The sequence below is a fragment of the Scyliorhinus torazame genome, chromosome 5 (assembly GCF_047496885.1).
Source record: "Scyliorhinus torazame isolate Kashiwa2021f chromosome 5, sScyTor2.1, whole genome shotgun sequence".
NCBI lineage: Eukaryota > Metazoa > Chordata > Chondrichthyes > Carcharhiniformes > Scyliorhinidae > Scyliorhinus > Scyliorhinus torazame.
Window position 1 is genome coordinate 281,038,422 of NC_092711.1, and position 24,877 is coordinate 281,063,298.

The 24,877-nt window shown below is 46.0% G+C and overlaps 1 protein-coding gene across 8 annotated transcripts in view; it reads right to left on the minus strand.

The window, feature by feature from the left end:
* Nucleotides 1-43: 43 nt before the first annotated feature.
* The window catches only part of LOC140421163 (cohesin subunit SA-2), a 290,652-nt gene continuing 265,818 nt past the window's right edge, over nt 44-24,877 (minus strand). For 5 of the 8 annotated variants that reach the window (XM_072505625.1, XM_072505619.1, XM_072505621.1 and 2 more), the window contains 5 exons: nt 18,372-18,552; nt 6,573-6,680; nt 3,701-3,827; nt 3,546-3,623; nt 44-884 (listed from right to left, as the gene is read on the minus strand). In XM_072505625.1, the coding sequence (XP_072361726.1) occupies nt 861-884; nt 3,546-3,623; nt 3,701-3,827; nt 6,573-6,680; nt 18,372-18,552 (518 nt within the window). In that variant the 3' untranslated portion in view covers nt 44-860. The remainder of the gene's footprint in view (nt 885-3,545; nt 3,624-3,700; nt 3,828-6,572; nt 6,681-18,371; nt 18,553-24,877) is intronic. The other 3 variants (XM_072505624.1, XM_072505622.1, XM_072505623.1) reach the window with 2 other exon arrangements.

A 24,877-nucleotide genomic window follows, 5' to 3' on the forward strand; every position in this document is an offset into this window, starting at 1 on the left:
TAAAGAAAATACTTAATAGATGAAAGAAGACCGGCAAGAAGTGTCATGTACATCTTTTTATTATAAGTTAATGTCAACATATAGTTGATAAAATAACCAGCTGCCAGAGTACTGCAGAACAATGTTGAAAAGCGTTCTATGAGTTATTAGAAACCTTATAATTATGACGGAAAATTTACCATAAAAATTAAAAACATGAACCCAAATTTAAGGAATAACATAAATGGGTAACTTTCGTGTTGTCTATTATCTTCAAACTAATTTACATTATTAAAACAATTGTACTATGACCAGCTGTAGTTCATTTAACCTGAAGATTGCTTGCAAAGACAGATGTGAATAAAATATAAAATACAAATTTAAAAATTACTTAAGCATGAATATCCATGCTATTTTAGACGCTGTTAATTTTATTATAATTTTTAAACCTCGTCCTTCTGTTTGGAATTTCAAAGTATGAAAAACTGAACAAGATTCGCAATTATAAAATCAGCACCAATCATATATATATTTTTTTTATTTAAAATTTAGTTCCCTATACCCAAACTCTATTAAGTCAAATAATTGTTTAGAGAAACTTTCAAACATACTACACCAAGCTCATTTTAATCAGAGACACAATACAGTGGCACTACTGGAAGGAATTTAACTTGCTTCCATAATTTTACAGTCTCTTAAAATATCAATTTATCAGGCAACAAACTGCCTCTTCAAAGCACTTAATCTAGGTGAACAGTGAACAACTCCATTAAGCATTCTCCTGAAAGGAGAAAATCTGTACAGTTTTAATAGTTTAACTGCATTAACCAAAATATTTCTTTTAAAACTACCTCTCATATCATTCATAAAATGACAATTTCTCAGAACATTGAAACTCCAAGGACCTAAAAGGGATAGAAAAATAGCTTTTGTTAGATCAAGAAACAAAAATTACAACTAATGTAATTCTGCAAAATAACTTTGAAATTCGGTTCGTAATAATAATAAGCTTTATTGTCACAAGTATGAAGTTACTGTGAAAAGCCCCTAGTCGCCATATTCCGGCACCTGTTCGGGTAAGCTGGTACAGGAATTGAACCCACACTGCTGGCCTTGTTCTGCATCACAAACCAGCCACTGAGCTAAACCAGCCCGTAGTACTTTACAATTAAACATTTTATTAGGCAGCACGGTAGCATAGTGATCAGCACAATTGCTTCACAGCTCCAGGGTCCCAGGTTCGATTCCCAGCTTGGGTAACTGTCTGTGCGGAGTCTGCACGTTCTCCCCGTGTGTTCGTGGATTTCCTCCGGGTGCTCCGCCCTCCCACAGTCCAAAGATGTGCAGGTTCGGTGGATTGGCCATGCTAAATTGCCCTTAGTGTCTAAAATTGTCCTTAGTGTCGGGTGGGGTTACTGGGTTATGGGGATGGGGTTACTGGGTTATGGGGATGGGGTGGAGGTGTGGGCTTGGGTAGGGTGCTCTTTCCAAAGAGCCAGTGCAGACTCGATGGGCCTAATGGCCTCCTGCACCGTAAATTCTATGAAATTCTATGATAGTATAATAAGTAACCTTCAAAAGGATTTGAACACAAATAGGAAATTTGTTTAACAAGCTAACGTTTCAATTTATTCAGTAATCTTGAATAAGAAATAGTCACGGTTGAAGGGTTGTGGAGAACGGACAGGACAGTGGAGTTGAGACCAGGATGGGATCAGCCATGATCTCATTGAAGGTGTTGAGGCTCAGGAGGCTAAATTGCCTACTCCTGTACCTAGGTCATGTGACCTAGGGAGGAGATGCTCTGGCTGATTTTGCGATCCAGCTCTTGGTCTGTAGCATTGTCGGTAGCAGATGAGGAACATATCAGCCATGATAGAATGGCGGAGCAGACTCAATGGCCTAATGAATGGCTTAATTCTGCTCCTATATCTTATGAACTTACTTACCATCCAGTGAACATTTTGTCTAGCTACAGTCAAAGCTAATTACGTGAAGCAAATACGGATGACAAGGATTTTAATGTTTTGTGGCAGTCAGGAATGATTTGGGTAAATCATCTTCACTGAAAGGGTATTGAACCATTGTAATTTAGTACTTGTGGGAGTGACAGTTGGTTGACTGGAGTTTGTAACATTTAAGGTACAGAATGAACAAGTTTTGATACATCCAACCCTGCCTCAGGGCAGAGGTTGAATTATATTGGGAGATATCGGGTCAGTCCAAGCAGCAGTTGTTGGCAGCAGCTCAGCTGGGGAGCTGGTTTGTGAATAGAAGCTGGAGTGTAACCTAGCCAACACAGTGGGACGCAGTCTTAGAAAGTCAGCACAGCTGGAAAAGACAGCTAAAAAGGCTGGAACTGAGAACAAATCAGAGTCAGAACTGGAATAGTGTGCCTTTTGGCGAGGATTGCACCCAAGGAAATAGAATGGAGTAGAACTGCTGTTGGCTGGGCACTAGCTCGGAGAAGAGAAATTCGAATTCCTCATGAGGTAGACAAAGGGTTTAAGGATTTTGACTTAGTGTACCAAAAGATCTGAACAACTGAGCCAATTTAGAAAAATCGGTCTTCATTGTATCTGCCATTTAAGGTACAATTTGCCCATTAATTTATTACCTCATGCTAATTCTAGATGTTAGTGTGTAGGATAGATGGTATTCGGTGTTTGTTTTGTTGTCTCTTGTATCTTAAGAAATGTTGTTTGTTTAAAACAGTGTAATCTTGTGGCATTATTCTGAGTAAATAACTGGGATTTAACATTTCAGCTATTTGAAACAAGAAATTGCTGGCCTGGATCATAACTTACGTAATTTAAATATGTTTCTTACGGTGTATACTACTTCCATCAAGAAAATCCAATTTAATTATGTTACAGTAGACAATTCAAAACACTGCTGAAAGCCCTCCAGGCCAGGAAGCTCAACCCCTGAATACATTTACCAGACAAATAATACATTCCCATTAGCTACTAGGTGTTGACTTGAAAACATACAAAAGTGACAGGCAGGAAAAAAACAGCCTATCGCAGATTCACAATGACTGGAGTTTAAATGTGTACTTTTCTAGCTATCAGATTTGTGGATAAGAATTGCTATACAAAGTATTACGTTTGTTTCTCATGGTAGATTGTGAAGTTACTTTGATGAATTACCATTGAGGACGCCCCAACAATCCTTATAGGGTTATTTCGACATACACATAGCTTCATTAGAGGTCTGGGGTTAATTTTTATGTCTAGAACCAAGGACTCCTGTGATTAAGCTACTAGCACAAACTCAAAATTAATGGATGTTCAATTTGTAGCCGTTTGAGAACTTAACTGTTATTGGAGCAGACAACCCATATTTCTTACAAATAATTTTATTTCCCATTACTACTTGCCTTTTCCCACTCTTCCATCAAAAAACTTAGTTGGTGGTCTTCCCAATTACTTGGTTGAAATCAGGAACTCAGGCATTTTAAAACGTTGATGCTTCAATGCACGTGACGATACCACATGGACATTTAATACATCACCACCTTTAATCTCACATTCCGAAAGGGAACAGAAAACTTTTAGACTCACCGAGTCATCCATTATTGAGGCAGGGTCAAAGAAATCTGGTTTTAATTCATTTCTTTCACGTCTATTCTTGGATGGAGGCTAAAAAGAAGAAACCTTGCATTTAGCAAATGTGCACAAATTTTTAAATGTTGGTCTAATATTTTGTATCTTATTACCAGATCAATGTCGATGGTGTCAAAATCCATGCCTTCATTAAGATCTTCAATACGACCCTCTGATGACATCATTACATCTTCCACGATTGGTTCTTCATCATCTTCCATCAAACCTGTACCACGTCGACTAGAAAATAAAATAATCTGTAAATTTTTATGACAGTGCTTCTTGCTGTCAGAATGTTTGGGAAAAAGAGGCAGAGCAACAACAAATGGGCAATAGGGGTGTTTAATGTACATGGACTACTGCAGCCAGAGATCAAAAACTGAAATGGTGAGCCTTTGATAAACCAGAAAAGTAACATTTTCTACTAGATGATAGATAATTTATTTTTAAGGTTAGATCTTTTACCACCATACCCTAAGATGCTCAAACCCTTTCAGAGGCAGTTAAGTCAATACAAATACTCTAATGTGAAAAATACACTTGTTAATCTGCTTTTATCATTCGGGTACCATGGCTGATACTTGCAGCAAGCTACTAAAGTGCTCTATGAAAGTACAAGGAGGTTCCAAAAGTTCATCATAAAAACATTTTTTTTTAAGGAATACATCTTCTAATTTAGTGTTTTAGATTTGTAAATTGAATGCACAAAGTCTCAATTTGTGGTACAAACAATTTTTGGTCTATTCCTCCAATCCAATTATCTATGAGAAATTAAAAAGGTGCATTTAAAAGAAAACATTCAGATACAGCACAGAAATCTATTCTGATCTTTGCTTCTTAAAGTAGTGCTTTCATCGCTATCTATTTCCACAAAGAAAGAAGAACATAGGCTGGGTAAACATTGAGTGAGGCTACTGAAGGTGATGGATGATTGAGATTTGGTGTTAGGGTACAGTGGAAGGATTGTGGAAGACAAGAGAGAATTAGATTTATAAGTTTGAATTTATAAAGTTTGAAAGGCATGTATAACATTTTTAACTTCAGAAAAACTTAAGCATAACCAAAGGACTGCGCAACCTTGGGGGGGGGGGGGGGGGGGAGGAGAGAGAGAGAGAGAGGCGGAAGGTGGGGAAACAACAAGAGGGGGGGGGGGGGGGGGGGCGAACTAGAGACTGATCCAGAGGGCAGCGAACTGCACATAGGGTCAGTTAAATGAAGGACAAAATGAACCTCTGTACAATAAAGTAAATTTGCGCGGGCAAGATAAATGTAATGTATACATACAACGGTTTATAAATATGCAAAATGCCAATAAAAAGATTTTTTAAAAAAAGAATAACTTATGCATGGACAGAGATGGTCAATGTTACAAGCTGCATTTTATAATAGATTATGGTGTTGGAAACTCACCTCAGCATCAAACAAGACATCAAAATTATGAATTGTTTCGTTCAGGACAAGTGATAAGGGAATTATTGCTTAATGAACAAGTTTATGGCGGAGGCCAAAAATGGTGACTTTCCCAATGCCAAACAAGAAGGATTTGTAGCCCATCTAGGATGTTGGGCAAACAGTTTCACAACACAAACGAAGTGAAGGTGCTGAGAGAGAAGGTGGAACCTGATGTCATGTCTTCGTATGGTCTTGCCATGGGGTATCATGTGGATGATAAATCGTAGGGATATTGGTGTGAGGCAAAGAAAGGAATACATTATGGGAGATTCTCTGGCTACAATAGAGCAAATTAAGAGTAGAACCAGGTGAGGGATGGACAATAGAGGTCAAGCATTGGAGGAAGGTAGTGTGGTAAACTATGTCAGACTGCAAACATGGAGAAGGGTAAAGGTTAGTGCATTATGGTCAGTCATATAAGATCTTGTGACTTTGATTAGTGCTGTGGTAGATCAGAAACCTGATTAGAGATTCGAAGCTCGAGGTGCAAGAAAGATAATAATAATCTTTATTGTCACAAATAGACTTACATTAACACTGCAATGAAGTTACTGTGAAAAGCCCCTAATCGCCACATTCTGGCACCTGTTCGGGTACACAGAGGGAGAATTCAGAATGTCCAAATTCTTAACACACGACTTTCGGGACTTGGGGAGGACATCGGAACACCCAGAGGAAACCCATGCAGGCACGGGGAGAACGTGCGGACTCCGCATAGACAGTGATTCAAGCCGGGAATCAAACATGGGACGCTGGCGCTGTGCAGTGACAGTGCTAACCACTGTGCTACCGTGCCTCCCTTTTAGGCATGGATTTGGGAGACCACAACATGTTCAAGGACTTTTGGCGTTGACAATGGACTGATAGTTTTCAAGTACTGAAAGGCTAAGAGTGGATTTCCATTTAAAGATGGGTAACAATGGCAGATTTGAAATGGATGGGATTGAATTTTTTAACAATATCAGCTAGCATGGGAGTCAAGAATGAACAGTAGATGGGGAGCAGTATATTGAAAACAGGAACAAGAGATAGCAAGATGAACTGGGAGAGGGCATGGGAAGAGATAGGAAAGAAAGTGGAGAAAGCTACAAGTTCAAGCTAGGTGCAGGGTTGAAGCTTGGCTTGTAGACAAAAAAGGGAGGGTTGCAATGGAAACAACTTATTGAAGCTGGCAGGGTAGAGTGCTTTAAGGAGATGGACAATAGCAGCCAGGGGTTATCTTTGAATTTCAACATAATCCTAGAGCAATCAGCAGTTTCGGCAGAGGAAAGCAGGAATAGGCTTTATGAGGTTCTGCCAAATTTAACAATGAATGACTAAATAAGTTGCGCACCATACATGTTCAAAAGTGGAGGAGAGAGTTGAAACGTAATAGTAGTTGATAAAGATCCACGCAAATGGAAAATAATTTCTTGAGCAGTGCACATGCATGTGCAACTGAAAAAAGCAGCTTGGTCATGGGAAGGAAAATAGTTACTAACTTCATTTAAAATATTGCACAAAATGTTATTGTAGCATTGCTCCGAGACTTACATTGCATGTTGCAGATTGGATCTTAATTTAACGTAATTCATTGCAGCTCGTTCTTGTTGCCTTGCTTCCTCTTGTTGTCTCTGGGCAATCAACCAAGACATCTGACTACTGGACAAAAAGGATAAAAACATATGATAAGCTGGAAGTGAATTTTTAATTTTCATTAATTCAGAGTTTAAGGATTCCAATACAAAACTGTGGTTTCTGCTTTATACTGTATAACTGCATCTGTAGATATCCTAGTTCATAGTGTCATGAAATCATAAAGGATAGAAAAGGCCCTTCGGCCGATCACATCTGCGCCAGTCAAATACAACTTAACCATTCTAATCCTATTTTCCAGCACTTGGCCCATAACCTGTGTTGCTAACTTTTGGTTGGTTCGATTGGCTCTGTTTTATAACCTTTGCTCTAGAGTTGGCAGGTATCTTTATGATACCGCCACGAGGTTCAAGTTCAAGTAATGATCAATAACTCAACACACCAATTAGTAAGATTCAAATCAAAGCACATTTATTATACACAGTAAATCACTACTCATGCATAAACTCTACTTTCTAGGCTATTTCTATAATTAACAGGCCTATACTTAGCTTCGGACTGGCCCACCAGGTCAGGGGAACAAATGGCCTTTCGTTCGGGTTCTGAGTCAGCGGGATTCAAAAGCTGGTATGGACTGGTAGCTAGGAGCGCCTTTCTCGTAGCGAGCGTTGACTTGAGACTTACTTTCTTGGAGGCCGCCGGACAGTTCACTCTCAGGGGTTGCTTCGTGTTGCTGAGTGACCCTGTCAAGAAGGACGATTTGAACTTGGGGGTTTTGCTTTATAGTCCCCAGGGGCTTCCCGCCCTTTGGGGCGGACCCCGTACCTGGTTCCAAGTGATTGGACTTCGTTCCAATTGCTTGGTTCGATTTCTCCAATGCTGGAGCTAGCTGTTCCCTGATCGTTGGGCGGTCTTCAAGTGTCCGTTAACCTCTTTTGTGTTGGCTCCTGCTGGCGCAGAGTCTGGCTTGGCCTTGTTTACCTCAAAATGTTTCGATTGTTCCCGGGAATCGCTCATTACTATGTAGATGGCTGTTACATTACTATGCAGATGGCTGTTTGTATCGATGCTGTCTAGGTTTCTGCAGAATCTAATACATAGTAAACTTGCACCTTCTAGTTTTTGCCTGTGTTGGCTGAATTTCCCTTCAGCCTTTGCGGTTCTCCATTTTAAGTCGGGAAGTGGCCAACTCGGGGGGCTGCACCCTCTCCTTGTGATCCTAACCCAAAGTGTGAAGGATCACATAACTGCGTTGTCTACATTTCCTGACCCGGCGAGCACTCTTCTATGGCCTCTACACTGACCATAACTATGCAAGAAAATTTTAACTAACATTCTAAGTGGTGCTATGTCAAAATAGGGACATGCATTACAAAATAAGAAAAACGGTACCTCTAACTGTCCTTAATAAACTACACTCACTCAAACATTCGATCATACTAACTTCCTAAACAGCACACAAAATCATGGCAGCATTATTCACATTTTTCCTGGCAAGCTCAGGATTGTACACTCGCTCATGAAACATTTCTTTATACACAAAAAGAACGCAAACGAATGTTCTTTATTATAGATCGCGGGGCCGGGGGTCTGGTCATAACCCAAAATAGGGGATCTTATCCTAGATACCGGGGTGCGAACGCGGTAGGCTCTCCTTCGCCATTTCCTCAGACGAATGGTCTGCACGATGCAGCAGAGTATCGGCAATACTAGTAGGGATTCTATCACGTAGGACAGGGAGTACCAGATTATAAACCTGTCACACCAAGTGGTGTGGTGTCGCTTGTGACTGGGCTCTGGGTACTATGGAGAAGTGAATCATTAACGGCTGGGGGGGGGGGGTTGGGGTCAGGGGGTTCGCGTTCGTGCGCAACCAAATGTTCATTAGGGTGATGAGCAACACGGAGGATGTCCTCATGGTTGTTCTTCTTTCTCTTCATTTCGTCTCTTTTCCTGGAGCTTCTGGGATTCTGTGGGATCAAGCATAGTGTCTGTTACTATCTTGGTTTAATATCTCGTCTGTTAGTATGTCTGTCCTTTAGTGCCAATTCTCCCTTTACAATTTGTCACCATGTGTGACTCCCTCATTTTTTATTTTTTTTTTTAAACCGAATATGGAGGACAAGACACACTTAAAAAAAATACTGAAACAGTGCGAGCCATCTCGCAGGCTGTGCGATTTACCATCCAATGTTTGAGGATGTAAATAGCATAGGGATGGCAACCTAAGGGTCGCCTGAAAACAAAACAAAACTTTCTGAACAAAATTGTCGAAATGAGGCGGTTGAGGCGCGTATGGGCCGCGACGGGTAAGATTTGGATGGAATCCCCGGGTAAGACGGCGACCAATGCAGTGTGTTCTCTACCCGTGCATTGCTGACCAGAGGGGGGTCCTCAGCAGGGCGGGTCCCAATGCTGTTTCTCCACTGCCTGAGCAACCGACAAGAACGGGCAAAAATGGAGTCATCGTGGGGGGTTGCCGCAATGGTTCTTCCTTCGAACCAGAAGGGCAGTTACGAACGGGGGTCTGTGTTTCTGTCGACAGACGAGTTCCTCTGAACTGGCGACTGGGACATTAACAAGTCTCTGTGGACAAACTAGTTCCTCTGAACTAGCGTCCGGGACAAACTAGTTTCTCTGACTGCCAGTGAGCGTCAGAAGGGTGGTGGCGTGGGGCTGTGAAAAAAATTTCCGATCTTACAAACAACATTTAACAATATAACTACAAACAACATTAAACATGCTGCAGGTTCCATCAGAAAGGACACCGTTTTCTCCCAAGCAGTTCCTTTTTAAAACATCACCTGGACACCTCAGTTATTGGTTGCGAACAGTGTCGCAAAGGGGTTCTCGCTTGGGGAGTCAGACTCAAAGTCGTCATCTTCTCCCGGATGCCAAACTCACGAGTGTATAAGGGCGGATAGGGCTGAATGGTGTGATTTGGGATCCATCTCGTCATTCCGGACACGTCTGAATGAATTGTCCCGGTGCCAAAAGGATGTGTCCAATTCTGTTGGAATGGAGTTGGGGTTGTCATTGTAGGTCGGTGGTGGGGTTTGTTTAGGAAAGTGATCATGAAGGGATCACTCGAATCGTGCTCAGATTCGCTGGGCATGGGGCCTGATGTATGGGGATAGTAGGGTGGCGTGCTGTGGCTATTGTCTGTGTCACAGTCGCTGTCGCTGCAGTCTATGGGGGTTCCGGGGCGGAGTGTATAGCTCGGGGGTGGAGTTGGGGTTGAGTCCGTGGCTGGGCTGGACGTGTTGGGGGAGGATAGGGTTATGTTGGCCGTGGGCGGGGCGTGGTCTGCTGCGTCGAGCATGTCGTGATGTGCGTGGTTCGACTGTGGTCCATATGCCTTAAGCTGGTAAATATGCAACCACGCAGTCTTTCCGTTGGGGAACTTTATTTTGTACACGGAGGGGCTTATTTTGTCCGCAATGGAGTACGGCCCCGAATAGTTAGGTGACAGGAATGAGCTGGGGTTGTGTATGGAGAGCATGACTTGCTGTCCTACACTGAACTCAGTCGCATGTACTGTCTTATTGAAACAGGCCTTTTTTAAACCTATCGTAAGGTGCCATAAATTTTCTTTTTAAAATCGTCTGGAGATTGTTATCCTGCTTCTGGGCCTGCACTAATTCCTCGATACTAGTCTGCGAGACCTGAACTGCATTCACTGGTGCGCTTTCGGGGGGGGTGTCCAAAAATATCCATGCCTGGAACCTACTTTGGCCAGTGCGTCGGCTTTTACATTTCCGGGGGGGGGGGGGGGGGGGGGGAGAGAAGAAACGATGGTGACTACGAACTTTAACTATTCCAAAAGTCCTGCCCTGGGGGGTTTCTAAAATGTGACGGAGCAATGTGGCTATGGGGAGGGGTTTTCCGTCTGCGGAAACAAATCCTCTTCCTTTCCACAGGGGTAGGAATTCTGTAAGGTTGTTGCAGACAGAGGCTGTCCGAGTATATGTCTGCTGGGCTGGGGAAGGAATCTGGGTGTTCTACAATGTACGTCACGGCTACTGGTTCTGCCGCCTGCGCGCCTAAGTGTCCTGGAAGTTTTATTGTGATTTCTTCTAGGGCGCGTCCCTGCACGTCCTTGACATAAATGCCGCATCCTGTTATGTGCTTCGCTTCTAAGATTGTGGAAGATCCATCCACATATATTCTTATGGGTTCGCACGTGTCTGTGTGCTTGGTGCTCTGGGTTGGACTACCTATCTTTCTGGGGGGTGTTTTCACAATAAAGGGGCCTGTGTTGTGGTGCAGCGAGATGATTTCACATTCATGGGGGGTGCCTGCGTACTGTAGGTTATCTGCTAAGAAAGTGTGGGTCTTGGTCCTTTTAACAGTGATGTCCCGTCCCTGCAAAAGAAGGGTCCATCTGGCGGCTCTTATTTGATTGACTGTACCGTCCTTAAGTAGTCCGTCCAGTAAAAATTGGGTGGGGGTGTGTTCGTCAGGATTGTGATGGGGTTTAGTCCGGTTATGTAAGAAAAATATTGTACGGCCCAAAAAATTGCGAGCAGGTGCCTTTCACAGGCTTAAAATCCCTGCTCCACAGCAACTAAGACTCTGGAGGCGTAAGCCACGGGCCTTAACTGTTCGTGTCGTTCCTGGAGGAGCACAGCCGAAAGGGAGCGGTCTGTGCTTGCTACCTCTATCGCATAGGGGGAAAACGGGTCTGGAACTTGTAGTGCGGGGGCTGCTATGAGTGCTCTTTTCAAAGAGTGCACAGCATCCGTATGCTGCCGAAGTCATTCCCAGGGGGCTCCTTTCTTTAGGGTGCTGGCGAAACCGTCAATGTGGTTTTGGCAGTAGCCAATCAATCATAAAAACGGCCGGAGGGCTGAAACGTTCTGGGGAAGGGGCAATTTGGCAATCGAGTCAATCCTTTTATGCTCGATCTCGCGTTTACCATGTGTGACAATTGTACCCAAATATATCACCTTGTTTTCCAAAATCTGGGCCTTTTTGGGGTTTACTTTGCAACCACTTTTCTGTAGGAGTTCCAGGAGTTCGGCCAGAAGCTCGATGTGCTCTTCCTTGGTGTCTGTCTGCAGTAATAGGTCGTCCACATACTGGACCAGACATTTGGGGCGAGAAAAGTTCGATAATCCATTTGCCAGCTGTCGGTGGAAAATGGAGGGAGAGTTGTGGAATCCTTGTGGAAGGCATGTCCAACTGTACTGCTGATTTTTAAAAGTGAAGGCAAATTTGTATTGGCACGCTTTTGCCAATGGAATGGACCAGAATCCATTACTGACGTCCAAAACCGTAAAGTATCGTGAGTTGACTCCCTGTTTGAGCATGGTCTCGGGATTTGTGGCTACCGTGGGGGCTGCTGCAGGGGTGACTTTGTTGAGTTCCCGGTAATCGATGGTCAGGCGCCATGATCCATCGGGCTTTCTCACTGGCTAAATCGGGGCATTACTAGTGGAGGCTACTGATCTAAGTACGCCCTGCTCTTATAAGCTGTTGATTACTTTTGCGATTTCTCCCTCTGCCTCTTGGGGAAATCCGTATTGCTTTTGGGGTCCAGGGTCAGGTCCTGTGATTTGAACGGAACCAGTCATCCGGCCACAGTCGAGTTTGTGGGTCGCGAATGCTGTCCTGTGCTTCTGCAGAACTGCCCTAACCTGCTTGTCCGTGCTAAACGTGGTGGGGTCAAACCAAAATTGGCCTACTGCGCTAATTGTGTTTGCGTATTCACCTATTGTGAGCATTGCGGGGGCTCTTGCGGATTTTGCCATTCTCCAGACACATTGATTGACTGGATCAAAGGCCAGATTGTGGGAATTCATAAAATCTATGCCTAAAATGTGTTCTGCTGTGTGGGGTAGATCGACTAAAACTATGGGGTGCTTGGTGGTGATGTTGCCGATTTGAATGGGTACAGGGGCTGTGATGTGTCCCTGCTGTGAGTGGCCTGTAAAGCCGCTGATGGTGATGGTGGCAGTAGTGGGCCAGGTGTCCTTTTGAAACATGGTGGAGGAATTGATCGTGGTGCGGGACCCTCCTGTGTCCCAGAGAAACCCGATGGGCTGTCCCCCGTATCTTTGCTGCAACTACTGGTCGGCCGGACCTATCCCAAAGGGTGTCGCAGACCCAACTGGGAGAGCCCAAACACCGTCAGTCCGTTCCAGTCAGGTCCGTCTGATGCTAACGCTATATATTGGCTTTGTCCTGGTTTTATATAGACTGCCTGTCTGCTGGGCTCTCTGTTGCTTTTGTGGGGCATTGCATTCTCTTGCAAAGTGTCCCAACTGTCCACAGTTGTAACACTCCTGTGACTTTTGTGGGGGGCTGTTCTTGCCTTCATTTACCCATGCGGGGTTCTGGTGTGCCTTAACTGTGTGTATGTCTGCTTCTGCCTGCTGTTCTTCGGGATTTTTATTCGTGGGTTTGTTTTGAACAGATTGCTCCCAGGAGCGGGACAATCTTTTTACAACCCATTTCTCATTATGAGCCTTCTCTGAGGGATCATAATTGTCCTGTTTTTTGTCCTGTTACTGTGGCCTGGGAGATGAGGGTGCGGGTCCATTTGGCCATGTAGTCTGGGGACAAATGGGCGCGGTCTAAGTCTCCGAAAACTGCTGTGAAATGGATCCACAAGCGTCCAGCAAATGCTGTGGGGTGCTCGGTTTTCTTTTGTCTGCACTTATTAAGGCCACCTACGGGGTCACCCCTGTTATACCCGATCGCGTCTAGGATCGCGGTATGCATTTCTGCATGGGTGCCTCCTCCTACATCCTGTGGGTCGGGAAGGGCTGCTACGACCGAAAGGTCTAAACTCAAAACTGTGAGCTTTACTTGCTCTCGCTCATCCAGGCTGTACATGGTAGCCTGCTGTTTTACTCTGGCAAAGAAGTGGTGGGGGTCTGAGGTGGGGAGGAACGGTTTGATTTTATCGCACGCGTCCCGTAATTGGGTCACTGTTAAGGGGATGGTGTACAGAAATTCTGTGTCGTCCGATGTGGCTGTGCGGTGGGTGGTGACTGGGTTCATTGGAGCCTGAACTATCTGCTCTGTGGGGGGTTGGGGCGCTTTTCTCTTCTGGGGTTTTCCCTGCGCACATGTTCCCTGAACATATCTCTGCGCTGTTTCACTCAATTCTTCCCAATCAGGGCCGTCTTCCTCATCTCGCTGTGATCCAAAGGTTTCCTGGAATCCTTTTTGAACTGAAAGCAGAGACTGCAGTTCTGCAATCTGCTTCCGGCACTTTGCGTGGTCTAATGAGCTTTGTCTTTGCTCCGTGGCGGCAGCATGGAGTGCTCTTAACGCTGCCTTCAGGTCACGACACTGCCTCTGCAACGCCTCTACCTGCTTCTCAGTTTCCTCTCGTACCAGGAGCCAGACAAGACTGGTGTGCCCTCTTGGCATCATTCAGCTCTCCGTCCTTTGCTGCTAACTTCCTCCTTAACTCTACATTCTCTCTTTCTACCTCACTAACATCGACCTTGCTCATTCGATGTATGCCTTCTATCTCTTTTCAGAGCGTCCTAACGACCTTCTCTGTGCCTCGCAATTGTGCCAAACAGGACACGATTGCCATCGGCTTGCAAGCTTTTCCTAAGCTCTTCTTCTGAATCTCGCTCAGGTTCTCCCACCAAGTATGTCCTATACTCCCGGGACCTGTTTCCTCATTTTCACAGAATTCGTTCCAAAGGGGCCATCCTTTCCCTTTGAGGTACTTTCTGATTTCCTCTTCCCAAACGGGACACTGTTCTCCTCTACTGCTAGTCGCTGCGACCACAAATTCTTCGGGGTTCATGAGGCGTTGCATTGCCTGCATTGCCATCTTTCCTATCCGAATGCTTCTCTTGAAATTTGGAACAAGGGGTATTAAGGCGGTGCTGTAATTACGGGTATGGCTTTCGCTATTTTCCGGAATACAAACTCCCGACAGTTATGTCGCAACAAAAAATCTATCAGTGTGACCTTATCGCCCTGTTAGTTACGCATGTATTAACACACTTCCGAATTATGAGGATTGATCAGAACTGCTTGAACACTTATGGTTTTTCTGTTCCCAATTGGATTTCTAATTCAACTTTTTGGGTTCTCCCGGAGTGGTTAAGCCACTTCTCGATCGGGTCCCGTCAGGATGTCGCCAGTAATATGTTGCTAACTTTTGGTTGGTTCAATTGGCTCTGTTTTATAACCTTTGCTCTAGAGTCGGCAGGTATCTTTATGATACCGCCACGAGGTTCAAGTTCAAGTAATGATCAATAACTCAACACACCAATTAGTAAGATTCAAATCAAAGCACATTTATTATACACAGTAAATCACTACTCATGCATAAACTCTACTTTCTAGGCTATTTCTATAACTAACAGGCCTATACTTAGCTGCGGACTGGCCCACCAGGTCAGGGGAACAAATGGCCATTCGTTCGGGTTCTGAGTCAGCGGGATTCAAAAGCTGGTATGGACTGGTAGCTAGGAACGCCTATCTCGTAGCGAGCGTTGACTTGAGACTTACTTTCTTGGAGGCCGCCGGACAGTTCACTCTCAGGGGTTGCTTCGCGTTGCTGAGTGACCCTGTCAAGAAGGACGATTTGAACTTGGGGGTTTTGCTTTATAGTCCCCAGGGGCTTCCCGCCCTTTGGGGCGGACCCCGTACCTGGTTCCAAGTGATTGGACTTTGTTCCAATCGCTTGGTTCGATTTCTCCAATGCTGGTGCTGTTCCCTGATCGTTGGGCGGTCTTCAAGTGTCCGTTAACCTCTTTTGTGTTGGCTCCAGCTGGCGCCGAGGAGTCTGGCTTGGCCTTGTTTACCTCAAAATGTTTTGATTGATCCCGGGGATCGCTCATTACTATGTAGATGGCTGTTACATTACTATGCAGATGGCTGCTTGTATCGATGCTGTCTGGGTTTCTGCAGAATCTAATACACAGTAAATTTGAAACGGCTAGTTTTTGCCTGTGTTGGCTGAATTTCCCTTCAGCCTTTGTGGTTCTCCATTTTAAGTCGGGAAGTGGCCAACTCAGGTGGCTACACCTGTAAGCTCTGGGGTCACAAGTGCACATCTTCTTAAACGTTATGAGGGGCTCTGCCTCCATCACCCTTTCAGGCGGCCAATTCCAATCTCCCACCACCCTCTGGGTAAAAATGATTTTCCTCACATCCCCTCTAAATCTCCTGCCCCTTACCCTAAATCGATGCGCCTTGGTCATTGAACCCACCCACCAAGAGGAAACGTTTGTTCCTGTCTATCTATGACCCTCATTTTATACATTTCAACTGTGTCCCTGTCCCAAGGAAAACATTCCAAGTCTATTCACAGGACAAACATTCTCAGCTGCATTAATGCTGTTTAGCTTTCTCATTCAAACTTTCTGTAGAGACTTTCAAAATGAAGTTATTTCCAGCTTTCTTGATAGCTTATAAAACTGCTGGCAAGTACTGAGTTTTAAAACAAAATAGTGGTTAGATGTAGCACAGCATTATGTTTAAAATATTCAGGGTTAAGGGGACCAATTTTCCCAGGCTATTTTAGGCACTAAAGAGTCTTTGAGGTGAACAAGGTGTCTTAAGGTGATATGCCAGTTTAATCTGCATTACATGCAAAATGCCATCTTTGTTAAGGAGTTGAAGTTTGCACGCAGAAGTGTCACCTGGAAGGTTAATTGCCACTTAAATTGCCTGCTCACAAACATTACAGGAGCTGCTACACAGAACTTTGGTGCCTAGCACTTGAACTAATACCCTCGCCTCATAACAATCAACTGACTGGAAGGGAAACGATTTGCTGCAGAGGGTTTCAAGTGCTCCTATAAAGTACATAAATCACTGTTCACTTGCTATTGAAGTTTGAAACGGGTTTTTCAAACACATTGGGAAACTTTCTGAGATACCTTGCCAAGTGTTCATGAATACAGTATCAATGTTTATTCTGCTAATTATTTGAGGGCTACAGCTAAAAAGAGCAAGTGCTCTGCTACTTTACCTTACAAGAGTCACCAGGAGAAAGGGATGCACTGTCATCAGCGCATTACTAGAGGACCCCGTTGGTCTGCAGAAGGATTGGGAGAAGACTTTAGGTCAGGCAGAGTAGCACGAGCTGCTTCAGGAGAGCAAGGCAGACTCCCTTGCCAGCTTGCGGGTAAAGGATATTCTTCCACCTCCTGGACCTCCTCCACCAGGATTCCAGTAATGTGTCAGAGAAGTTATACACCCTCTCATTCAACCCCTGAACAATTCAGAAATGGGCTGTTGTGTATCAGCCAGCCCATTACAAACGTTCAATGAAAGTGAGAGCAACAAAAAAAAAAAAAAACGGAATCTAATCAACGCTTGTGGTTAATTCAGCACATCAGGAAAATTCAAATTACAATTAGGATTAAAATTACCTGCTAAAACCAGAATCTCAAAATCAGCATATCTCATTAACACAGCATCCATTTAATATCTATTTTCACCCTTTCATCAAAATAATCTTCTAGGTGTTTAAAATGATTACAAAATTCAATAGGCAAGATACAGATAAACTACTTCCCCTAGTGATGGAATCCAGAACAAAAACATCTTAAAATTAAAGTAGAGCCATTTAGGTGTAAAATTTGGAAGCACTTTTTCTTATGAAGAGGAATTTAAATCTGGTAACGTCCAAAAAGCTGTGGATGCTAAGCCAAGTTAAATGTTCAAAGACCATGGTCAATGTTGGGTATAGGCATTAAGGGATATAGAGCAATGGCACAAATCAACCACCATCAAATAGAATGGCAAAACATGTTCAAAGGGATGACTTGGCCTACGGTTTGGTCACAATACTGATAAATGGCTACAGCACTGCTGCAGCAACAGTGAACATTTTTTAAAAAAGGAGTGTTTGTGAGAGTGTTTTTGGGAGGGGGGGTGGAGAAGCAAAGAGAAGGGGAGCGATAAGGAAGGGAGAAAGAACAAGAAAGGTAGTAGAGTGAGAGTGTGTTTTTACATAACGCATAAAAAGTATGAGACTGTGTGAGAGAGAAGTCAGGGTCATCAGTGCTAGAGAACAAAACACTTCAATTTCTGCAAAGGTACAGAACATTATTAGATGTAGCGTAAACCTCTATTTAGTCTAAATCAATTGTAACACTGTTACAATTTTCCAATGCAAATGAGAAGCTTTTAGAATGAGAATGCCAATTTAGTACCAGCCAGTTTTGAATTCATTACATGCAAGATTAATGCCAAATTCACTGTGCCACGTAGCCATCTATCTACCCAAGTTTGATCTGTAAATGCCATGAATTATTTTAGCCACAAAGCTTTCCAAGCTTCTCTTTCATTTAAACTTTTCCTTAAAAGCAGCTACTTTGAAGGAAAAGTTTAAAATAAAAAGCTGAAGCTCCTTTTGTCTTTGTCCATTTTCAGGTACCACTTTGCAGCTACCTGATCTAACCTCATCAAGAAAGGTCACAAACACTACCTTAGAGGTCTTAATGGCCCAGAGAAAAATTGTGAGTTTTATTCTCAGAGCAAGTTACAAGGAGAGGCAACAAGTGAGGAACTGATCTTTAGCTTTCTTTTCTCTCATTTCTCATTACACTAGAAATTAAATTAGCTATCAGCTTATTGAAATATAAAATATAGTTGAACGGAAGATGATTGTATGTAACAAAATCAAAGCATGTTTGCTATCTACGTAATGGAAAGAGTTGCGATAAAAAATGAATGTGTGGCTGCAGGATCTTTTTGCAACATAAACTACTGAGTCAAGAAAAGGTTAAAAGTATTTGCAGATAACAAAGCAAACTCAACACATACTTGTAGTCCACAGCAGGTTGATGGTGTGGCATTTGGTATACCCCCATGTAACTTTCTTCTTCAGGCCTCAGCCTCTTGGCCTCTCTCATAACAGTGGAAGTTAACTGTGGGGATTGCATCATGAGTGGAGACTGCAAACTATGTTCTCTGCTGATCCACGATCCATCATTGCTTTCTTCTGCTATAAAATACACACAGAATGTTAGCTTTTAATTTTCCCACATAACCACCAAAGCTGTTAACCTAGAAAACCAATAAATTGACGGGAAAAAAAAAACGAGTGCTTTGTTCATCTTCTACCATCCATGTTCCTTTCAGGATCAATTCCCATACATTTTCTTGCAACTGGGTGCTTTTGGGACAGCCCATAACTGCTAACGTTAGTCTAAAATTAATCTTGTCCTCCAATTTTTGTCTGGAGTCATGCAAGTACTGCTGTTCTGAACAATCTGACTGCAACTCAGTAGTCACTGTGGGTAATCATAGGTTAAAATTTGTTTTGCTTGATTAATTGGAATAACACACAAGAACAGCAATGTTTAATTTCATCTCAACATTAAAATGTCACTGAGCAGAAAATGTTACAGCATACTTAAAGGCTACGTGCATGCACACTACTAATGAACAGCTAAAGTGTGTTGCAGTGGTGTAGGACCATCAATATGACGCAAGGCAGGTTGTATTAACATCAATTAAGGCTTTATTGAGCAGACTTGGTCCCCAGCAGCTCGGTTACATAATGCAGCTGCTGGAAGAACCTGGGTTCTTATACCCCCATTTCTGGGTGGAGCCCAGTAGGCAGCAGATCCTATCAGGACCCAGTATCCATCCACCAACAGCCTCTCAGCATCATGGTGTACCGTATTACTCCTAATACATACCACCACATTCACCTTGTTAAAAAAGAACCCGGTGGGATGGTGGGTCGTATGGTGGTAGGGGTTGACAGGGTCGGTATTGCGCCGTAACTATTAACTATATACAATAATGCCGCTTTAACTGGGCCATGCATGGTCGACATTGTGCCGTAACTATTAACTATATACAATAATGCCGCCTTAGTGGGTTACTGAATCATTGACATGACTTAAAGCGATTCGATGAGCCGGGTGGGTGCCCTGGTCGTCCTTTCCGATCATCTCAGGCCGGGTGGTGGTGATGGTGCTGGCTCGAGTCCCGTCGTCTCTGGGAGCGTAGCGCTGTCCGTCCCTGTTTCCTTACTCCTGGGCGGGCCTGGTAGGAGAACCGATCCCCCCAGGAAGGGAGTGGCTGTGGAATGCGCCAGCGGGAGTGAGGGGATGATTGGTGTTGGGGGGGGGGGGGAGCTCCAGCGGGCGCCAGGTCCCGCAGGGAGACCGTGTCCTGTCGGCCATCGGGGAACGCCACGTAGGCATATTGCGGGTTTGCGTGGAGGAGATGTACCCTTTCCACCAACGGGTCTGATTTGTGCGCTCGCTCATGTTTCCAGAACAGGGTGGGCCCCGGGTCTGCCAGCCAGGTCGGAAGTGACGTTCCAGAGGAGGACGTCCTAGGGAAAACAAGGAGGCGCTCGGGAGGCGTTTGGTTAGTCGTGGTGCACAGCAGGGAGCGGATAGAGTGAAGGGCATCTGGGAGGGCTTCCTGCCAGCGGGAAATTGGGAGATTCCTAGACCGGAGGGCCAGCAGGACGGCCTTCCAGACCGTTCCGTTCTCCCTTTCTACCTGCCCGTTCCCCCGGGGGTTGTAACTGGTCGTCCTGCTCGAGGCTATGCCCTTGCTGAGCAGGAATTGACGCAGTTTGTCACTCATGAAGGAGGATCCCCTGTCGCTATGGATGTAGGCGGGGAAACCGAACAGTGTAAAAATGGTGGAGGGCTTTAATGACCGTGGCCGCGGTCATGTCGGGGCAGGGGATGGCGAAGGGGAAACGGGAGTATTCGTCAACGACTTTTAGAAAGTATGTGTTGCGATCGGTGGAGGGGTGGGGACCTTTGAATCCAAACTGAGGCGTTCAAAGGGTCGGGAAGCCTTTATCAGGTGCACTCTATCTGGCCTGAAAAAGTGCGGTTTGCACTCTGCGCAGATCTGGCAGTTCCTGGTGACTGTACGGACCTCCTCCACAGAGTAGGGGAGGTTGCGGGACTTTACGAAATGGTAGAACCGAGTGATCCCCGGGTGGCAGAGGTCTTCGTGGAGGGCTTGGAGGCGGTCTATTTGTGCGTTGGCACATGTGCCGCGGGATAGGGCATCGGACAGCTCGTTCAACTTTCCGGGACGATACAAGATCTCAGTTATAGGTGGAGAGTTCGATCCTCCACCGCAGAATCTTGTCATTTTTTATCTTGCCCCGCTGTGCATTATCGAACATGAAGGCTACCGACCGTTGGTCAGCGAGGAGAGTGAAACTCCTACCGGCCAGGTAGTGCCTCCAATGTCGCACAGCTTCCACTATGGCGTGGGCCTCCTTTCCACTGAGTGGCGGCAAATTTCTGAAGCGTGGAGGGTCCGGGAGAAAAAAGCCACGGGTCTGCCAGCTTGGTTGAGGGTGGCCGCCAGAGCTATGTCGGATGCGTCGCTCTCGACTTGGAAGGGGGGGGGCTCGTCGATGGCGCGCATCGTGGCCTTTGCGATATCCGCTTTGATACGGCTGAAGGCCTGGCGTGCCTCTGTCGACAGGGGAAAAGTAGTGGACTGGATTAGTGAGCGGGCCTTGTCTGCGTATTGGGGAACCCACTGGGCGTAATAAGAAAAGAAGCCCAGGCAGCGTTTCAGGGCTTTGGCACAGTGGGGGAGAGGGAACTCCATGAGGGGGCGCATGCATTCAGGGTCGGGGCCTATCACTCCATTACGCACTACGTAGCCCAGGATGGCTAGACGGTCGGTGCGGAACACGCATTTTTCCCTGTTGTAGGTGAGGCTGAGGGCATTAGCAGTCTGGAGGAATTTTCGGAGGTTGGCGTCGTGGTCCTGCTGGTCATGGCCGCAGATGGTGACATTGTCGAGGTACGGGAACGTGGCCCGTAAAACGTGGTCAACCATTCGGTCCATCTCCCGTTGGAAGACCGAGACTCCGTTCGTGACGCCGAATGGAACCCTTAAAAAATGGTATAGCCGCCCATCTGCTTCGAAGGCAGTGTACTTGCGGTCACTGGGGCGGATGGGGAGCTGGTGGTAGGCGGACTTGAGGTCCACGGTGGAGAAGACCTTGTATTGTGCAATCCTATTGACCATGTCGGATATGCGGGGGAGAGGGTATGCATCTAGCGGATTGTACCTGTTGATGGTCTGACTATAGTCGATGACCATCCTCTGCTTCTCCCCGGTCTTTACGACTACCACCTGGGCTCTCCAGGGACTATTGCTAGCTTGGATGATGCCTTCCTTCAGCAGCCTCTGGACTTCAGACCGGATAAACGTTCGGTCCTGGGCGCTGTACCGTCTGCTCCTAGTGGCGACGGGCTTGCAATCCGGGGTAAGGTTCGCAAACAAGGAAGGCGGTTCAACCTTGAGGGTCGCGAGGCCGCAGTCAGTGGGGGTTTAAAAATGTAAATGTTAAGCTCTGGAGGTTGCATTGGAAGTCCAACGCCAGGAGAGTGGGAGGGCAGAGATGGGGGAGGACATACAGCCGGTAATTTTTGAACTCCCTCCCTTGCAACGTTAGGTTTGCGATGCAGAACCCTTTGAATTTCAACGGAGTGGGACCCCGCCGCCAGGAAAATTTTCTGGGTGCTTGGATGAATTACAAGGGAACAGCGTCTTACCGTGTCCGGATGAATAAAACTCTCCGTGCTCCCAGAGTCGATTAAACACGGCGTCTCGTAGCCATTCACCAGCACCGTCGTCGTTGCTGTCGGGAGCATCCGGGGCCACGACTGGACCAGCGTCATCGATGCCAAGCGTGGTTGCTGCATCGGGTCATTGTTGTCAGGCAGCATGGAGCCGTCCGTGTTGGGGTCCTTGCCTGTCAGCCAAGATGGCGACGTCCACGGATCGGACGCTGTCTGGGGTGGACAAAATGGCCACTCCCATGGATCGCACGTGGGCTGCGGGTAAGAAAATGGCGGCGCCCATCTCTCCCTCGTGGCGTCCGGGGCCCAAAATGGCGGCGTCCGTTGGCCGCATGTGGGGGCTGAGTCTGTGGTCCCGTTTCTTCCCCGGAGATCACGGCGACCCCCCGGGACTGGCACACCGTGGCGTAGTGGCCCTTTTTGCCGCAGCCTTTACAGGTAGCCGAGCGGGTCAGGCAGCGCTGACGGGGGTGTTTCGGTTGGCCGCAAAAATAGCAGCGGGGCCCCCCCGGGTGGTCTGGGGTTCAGGCCGCACAGGTTTGCCGGGGGGGGGGTCCACGGAGCCCAAGGGGCTGCAGTGCGGTCGGGGGCGTAGGCGCGGGCGTTTTGCGAGGCCACATCGAGGGATGCCGCCAGGGCCCGAGCTTCTGTGAGTCCCAGAGAGTCTTTCTCCAAAAGTCTCTGGCGGATCTGGGATGAAGCCAAACCTGCCACATACGCATCGCGGACCAGGAGCTCCGTGTGCTCGTTCGCGGTTACCGCCGGGCAGTTGCAGTTTCTTCCCAGGATCTGCAGGGCATTGTAGAACTCATCCAGTGATTCTCCGGGAAGTTGTCGTCGTGCCGCGAACTGGTAGCGTGCAAAGACCTGGTTTGCGGGCCGAATATAGATCTCTTCCAGCGTGGCGATCGCCGCTTCGAAATCCTCCTCGTCCTCGATGAGTGAGTGGATGTCGGGACTCATCCTGGAATGGAGGACTTGCTTCTTCTGTTCGTCCGTCGGTTTGCCGGGGGCCGTTCGGAGGTAGCCCTCAAAACACGCCAGCCAGTATTTAAAAACAGAGGCAGAGTTAGCTGCTTGGGGGCCGATTCGCAGGCACTCCGGGGTGATCCGGAGCTCCATATTCCTACTTCGTGTTTTAAGTCTGCTCAATAAATTGTAGGACCATCAATATGACGCAAGGCAGGTTGTATTAACATCAATTAAGGTTTATTGAGCAGACTTGGTCCCCAGCAGCTCGGTTACAGAATGCAGCTGCTGGAAGAACCTGGGTTCTTATACCCGCATTTCTGGGTGGAGCCCAGTAGGCTGCGAATCCTATCAGGACCCAGTATCCACCCACCAATAGCCTCTCGGCATCATAGTGTACCGTATGATACCGAGATAATACATACCACCACAAGTGGCCTTGAATATTAAACAAATAGTGTAATATAAACACATGCCTAATGTCCTGCATTCACATGTACATTCCGACATTCAGTCGGTAGTTCAGCATACAGCCCTTTTAATAAAGCCTATATACAGAGGATAGAGAGACCAGACATACTGAAGACAATTAAATTACTCTTTCATAACTGGGACCAAGGTATGATTCCAAGCTAGATTTTTGAGATGAAAGCCTTCTTTTGAATGACTGTTGCGTGATATCATCAGCTGGGTCATTTGTTAAGCAAGAGCCCAACAATGACTTGACACAAAATTTGCAATTTCCCGATTAGAAAGATATTGTAAAAAATGTTTAACTTGTGTAAATTAAAGGTGGTAGGCTGGATTCTCCGTAGCCTGATGGCAAAATCGTGACAGGTGGTCGGGCAGAGAATGGATTCCGACGCCAGTTCGCCATGCTCCGCACCCGCTAAACCGGCATCATCGTGACGCGCACCTTTTGAATGCCGTTGGCGGGTCCTCAGCCAGCCCACCCGCAATGCTCAACCCCCGATGGGCAGAGTTCCCAACGGCACAGCCACGTGTGGTCCCAAGCGTGCCGGCTGCGGACAGTGTCCAGGACCACCACACTCGGCCGGGATCCGAGCCGCTGGCCAATGGGACTGGTGGGGTTGAGCTGTCCGGTCATGGTTGGAGTGTTAGGTTCACGCACGGCCGGCGCCATGTTTTACGGCGCAACTGGTACAGGTCGTCGGCCGTGCACATACAAAGCCTGGGGCCCAGCCATTTTCCAAGCGTTTTCAGCACGATCTGCGGGAGTTTCACTCTGCGCTGGTGCTAGCCCCTCACCGGTACCAGAATCGGTAAGGGTTTTACAAATATTTTTTGGTAGTGGTAGTCCACACATGCTCCGCTGGCATCAACACTTGGTCTGAGAAACGGAGAATCCAGCCAGATCTTCTTCAGGAAAAAGACATGGAGGAGACAGAAACTATCTTTGAGTTTAAAATAACCTTAATTACAATTAGCCCATGTAGGCTAAAGGGTTTATTAATCATATTGGGTAAAGAGCAAAATGAAAGTTTCATTCCCCACCAGACAAGATTTTAACATAACACATTATAGCGAGTTAACAGGTAGCATTTGGTATACTCAGAAGATAATGGCTGGCAAGATAACCATGTCAAAGCAGGATTAAATGGTAATGTTGAATGGGGAAACAGAAGGAGAGAGCATGAGTGACATCATGTGATATCCATGACCAGTCTAGTTATGATAACTGACAGACTTGATCAACACAATTTTTATTTTATACTTCACACTCCCCAAAGATAGTGTGCATGGTTTGGG